Source organism: Aptenodytes forsteri, unplaced genomic scaffold (assembly GCF_000699145.1).
Source record: "Aptenodytes forsteri isolate BGI_AS27 unplaced genomic scaffold, ASM69914v1 Scaffold142, whole genome shotgun sequence".
Classification (NCBI taxonomy): domain Eukaryota; kingdom Metazoa; phylum Chordata; class Aves; order Sphenisciformes; family Spheniscidae; genus Aptenodytes; species Aptenodytes forsteri.
The window spans coordinates 2,469,760-2,474,560 of NW_008794598.1; the positions used below are offsets into that span (position 1 = coordinate 2,469,760).

General features: G+C 58.1%; 1 protein-coding gene across 1 annotated transcript in view; it reads right to left on the minus strand.

The window, feature by feature from the left end:
- Nucleotides 1-22: 22 nt before the first annotated feature.
- Nucleotides 23-4,801, minus strand: part of MAPKAPK2 (mitogen-activated protein kinase-activated protein kinase 2) — an 11,280-nt gene continuing 6,501 nt past the window's right edge. The window contains exons 3-10 of the mRNA XM_009272760.2: nt 3,997-4,061; nt 3,180-3,259; nt 2,948-3,074; nt 2,358-2,433; nt 2,034-2,158; nt 1,643-1,728; nt 1,461-1,541; nt 23-1,185 (exon numbers count right to left, since the gene is read on the minus strand). Of these exons, the coding sequence (XP_009271035.2) occupies nt 1,042-1,185; nt 1,461-1,541; nt 1,643-1,728; nt 2,034-2,158; nt 2,358-2,433; nt 2,948-3,074; nt 3,180-3,259; nt 3,997-4,061 (784 nt within the window). The 3' untranslated portion in view covers nt 23-1,041. The remainder of the gene's footprint in view (nt 1,186-1,460; nt 1,542-1,642; nt 1,729-2,033; nt 2,159-2,357; nt 2,434-2,947; nt 3,075-3,179; nt 3,260-3,996; nt 4,062-4,801) is intronic.

Sequence of the window (4,801 nt, forward strand, 5' to 3'; positions counted from 1 at the left end):
CGGCCCCCCGCCCCCGGCCGGGGGGGGGGGCAGCACTGCCGTCCCGGCTCAAGCTACGGCCCCGCGCCATCTCCACCCCCTCCCCATGCCACCCGCTTTTCCCTGGGGACGCCCAGGACAGCATCTTCCCCAGAGCTGGGGGCTGCGGGAGCGGGCGGAGGTGGTGGGGAAGCATCTTTTCCCCATGTCCCCGCAGAGTGGGGGGATGCGGGGGGCACTGGCCTCCTGCTCGCACCTCGGCCCCCCCCTGTCCACCCCTGAGGTCAGAACTGGATTCCAGGCACAGGTACAGGCTGCGGTGGCCACGGCGGGGGGGAGCCACGAGCAGCTCTGTGCCCACGGACACGACACACACCCCACGCACAGACAGACAGCAATACAGACGGCGCTTGCGGGGAGCCCTGCACGCCACTGGGTAGAGTCAAGGCTTCCAGGTCAGGGAGGGGTTGGGGGTGGTTTTGGCTACCGTGCTTTAAAAGCAGCAGTTTTCCAGGCCAGCAAAGAAGCACAGTGTCCACAGGGACCCCTCACGCCAGCCCTGCCATGCACAGTGGGATGGGGGAGAAGGCAGCTCTCCTTCCCCGTCTCCCCAACCCGCTCCCAAGCCCAAAGCCCATTTCTAGCCAGCATCCACGCAGGGAGCACGCTGTCTGGGTTTCAGCTCTACAGTAGTTTTTAAAAAATATTTATATGTTATATATCCTAAAAAGGTCACCACAGGAATTTCCATGTCTTTGGAAGGAAGGAAAAAAAAAAAAAAAATCAAAACTGTTTCACAAAAGAAAAAAATTCCAATTATCGGCGGCATTTCACCTAACAGGACAAAACCCCTGGCCGCAGAGTGTGGATCTGACAGGGGGGTCTTACCGCCTGCTCCGGAAAGGTCAGAAACACAGGTGAGTAGCTAAAAATAACTAGTCTGGTATAAATGTCTGAATTCCATGCGCTTGATATAACAGTCTGTCTCTTTTTGTCTTTTTTCTTAAAAAATATATATATATAGTTATTGCTTTCTCAAGGGCCGGTGGGCGTAGGGAACCCTCAGTGGGGGAGCGCGGCAGGCTCGGTGGGGTTTGCTTTCTTCCTCCTCTTCATCAGCAAAGGGTTCGAGGAATCTTCGATTTTCTTGATCTTGATTTGTTCGTAGTCCACTCGCATGGTGGCCAGCGCGCTCGTCATCTCCTCCTGCGGGCAGGCGGCACAGGCAGCACCGTCAGCACAGCCCGCAGCCCCCCGGGACCCCCAGGGCAGCTGCCCCCCTCCGACCCCCAGTGGGAACAAATTGCAGCAGGGGCCCAGGGTCCCACCAGCCCCCTCCCGAGCGCAGATCTCCCCAGGAGCCAGCACGCTCGCACCGAGCCCGAATTAGCCCGGTTTGGAGTGAGAAGGCAGAAGCGGACAGTCCCCAGATGGCACCCAGGGCGCAGAGCGTTTCAGACAGCAATGGAGAGAGGTTTTACCTTCACGTCCTCCCACAGATCCTTCTCCTCTTTCAGCACGCGGCTGGTGTGCAGCGGGGTCTGGGGCACTTGCATGGATTGCTGCCGAGAGAGCGGACGATGAGTGTCAGCCGAGAGCTGCAGGCATCCTATCCCGTCGCCATCCCTGCCCCATCTCACTGCTTCATCAACCCTGCACTCACCATGATCCAGGGGTGGTTCATGAACTCCGTTATTGTCATGCGCTGGGTCGGGTCAGTCTTCAGGAGGTTGCGGATCAGCTGCTTAACTGGAAGGGTTTGTGCAGGGCTGGGCGTTAGCAGGTCCCAGGGTGGCTCTCCCCACGCTGCAACCCAAGCCAGTGGCCCCAAAATGCCTGCACGTGCCTCCCAACCCCTCCACGCCACAGACCTCACCCTGGTCAAACCCTTTAGCAAAACCCTCTTGAGTAAAGAGGCGAAGCTGCTGCATCACTGAGAGGTGACCCACGACGTGCCCAGGCTTCCCCCAGCCTTCACAGCGCTGCTGGACACACGGCTGACCCCAAAGGGAGACCTCAGTCCGGGGACAAGCCATCATGGGGACCACGTTTACCTTCTTCCGACACTTCGGACCATTCGGGGTTGGGAAACTCGTACTGGCCCATTCGGATTCGCTTCTTCATGCCAGGTGAGATGGCCAGGCCGTGGTTGGAGTAGAAGGGGGGATACCCACACAGCCTGCACCAGGAGAGGGAGCAGAAAGTCAACGCGTCACCCCAAAAACCTTCCCAGCAGTGCCTGGGGGGCACAGGGCAGTGCCAGGAGCAGGAGCAGTGCAACTGGGAAAGGTTCAGCCCTGCCAGCCAGCAGATGAGCTCGAAAGCTGCATTCCCCGCTTCTGACCCCAGCGGGATGGAGAGGAACCCGTTGGACTTACAGAATGTACATGATGACGCCGAGGGACCACATGTCGCAGGACTTGTCGTACTTCTCCGGGCCCAGCACCTCTGGGGCTGGTAAAGGGAGAAACAAAGTCCTGAGTCAAAGTGGCAGCGCCAGGCGAGAGGGATCTGACCATCCCATGGAGCTGCCAAAGAGCTGCCTGCAGCTCCGTGCAGTCTCAGCAGCCCTGCTCGGAGCAGCGCGAGCGCTGCTGCGCAGGCTTCAGCACGGCCACGCAGGCAGCAGAGGCAGGAGCGGTGCAGGGTGGTGCCACCTCGCAGCCTCGAGCACAACACAAAGGAGGCTGCAGCACTGGTATGCAACATACTGGCTGCACACACCAACACTGCACTCAGAGCAGCCCGTCCTGCACGCGCCAGCGAGCAGCAAACACAGCACCCACCTGCACCCAAAACAGCCCCCAGTCCCAAGCATCCCAGACAGGAGTCGCCCCCAACACCACGCTGTGATTGAGGCTCCGGGCTGGACGCAGAGGTGATGGGCTGCACGTGGCACTGTCCAAACCTCCCCAGCTCTGCCCTCCAGCCCTGAAAACCTGCAAGCTCAGACCCCCCAGCCACTTACCCACATAGTACGGCGTGTAGCATGGAGTGGCCAAGGAGTTGTGTGTGGTGGTTTCTTTAGCAAAGCCAAAGTCCGTGAGTTTTAGCACAGCATTGGGCCTTTTGGAGGTGTACAAGAGGTTTTCCGGCTGTGAAAACACAGGGAAGAAGTGAGCGGAAGAGCCGGAGCAGCCTCAGCATTGCCACAGGCCAAGTGGGGCTCAGCACCGCCAGGCGAGCGTGCAGCACGGTACCTTCACATCCCGGTGCGCGATGTTGATCGAGTGTAGGTACTGAATGGCTTCCCCAATGCTCTTCATTATCTCTGAAGCCTCTGAAGCAGCAAAAAAACCCCATCAGAAGCCTTTATAAGCAAGTTAGAATGAGCACCACTCCCTGGGTTACTCTACAGAGCAGGAGCCAAAGAGCATGGCTGAGGCCAAAGGGGTTTCCTCTACCCGAAGTTCCCCTTTCCAAGCACCCACCCCTGGGTTGGAAGCCTGCAGCAAATGGGAGAGAAACTCCCAGGAGAGGGATGGGGCAGGCTCCAGCCGCTGATCCCAATACCCAACTGCACAAGCCCCAAGGAGGGGCTTGCTCTGGGGTGGGGGGGCGGCTGACCCAGCCCCCAGCACCGCTAGGGACCCCAAATCTGCAGGGAAACCAGCTGGGAAAGCTGTCCCCCGCAGGATGTGGGGGCAACGGGCTCAGACACTTTTCCTGGCCACAGGAGCAGAAGGGATGAGATTCATGAGATCTGTGAGAACCACAGGACCTGGTCTCCATTTTTTTGGAGACAGGAGGGTGTTTCTGAAGGTCACTGAAGCTCCTGCCTGTGCTGAAGTGGGATGGACAAAGCGCAGGGGCAGCTGAGAAAACATCCCCTAAACCCTGCTCTCAAGTGAGCATGAAAAGCAGGGTCACTTGCACCCACATTCCTCATTCCCCAAGAGCAAAATACTGCTGGGGATTCAAAAAAGCAATTCAGGGAATGAGCTGGACCAGAGTCACTCCTATAAACAGCAAGAAATGGTCCAAAGACAAAACTCCACGTCCCCACAGGCTCCGTACCCCGTTCTGTGAAGGCCTGGTCTCCCCTGTCTTGAATTCGGCTGAAAAGCTCCCCGCCGTCCAAGCTGGAAGAGAAGCAGGCGGCGTCAGATGCTGCGGCACCCATCTCGCACCCCGGCGCAAGCAGTACCAAAATCTCTGATGCTCAGCCAGGAGCTGCACAAGCTCAGCAAGAAACAAACCCCTTCTCCATCCAAGCCCTTGGGTCGGTGCTTCTGGGCACGGGGCATCCCAGAGCCTCCTCCTTCCAGAAATGAGCAGGGCGGAGGCTTCGCGCTGGCAGCAGAAACGCCGGGTACAAACGGACGTGGTCTCCCCACCAGCCCACAGAAACACATTTACAGTAAAGACAGCAAACATGGCTCAAACGTGGCGAGAGCGCTCCCAGCACGCCTGGCCTCATTTAGCTCACAAGCCAACCACCTTGCCGGCACGCTAACCCCGTGCAGAAGTGCTGAGCAAAGATCGCGGCACGGGCAAGGTGTCAGCAGCACTGACACGGGCTCACCAATGGGATGGAGGAGGCAGAGACTGAACCCCACTGCAGCAGAGCAAGCTCTCATGTAAGGTGCTGGAGAAGGACCGTGGAAACCTTGGCATGTGTCCTGGTTTCGGCTGGGATAGAGTTAATTTTCTTCCTAGTAGCTGGTACAGTGCTGTGTTTTGGATTTAGTATGAGAATAATGTTGATAACACACCGATGTTTTAGTTGTTGCTGAGCAGTGCTTACACTAGTCAAGGACTTTCAGCTCCCCATGCTCTACTGACTGAGAAGGCTGGAGGGGCACAAGAAGCTGGGAGGGGG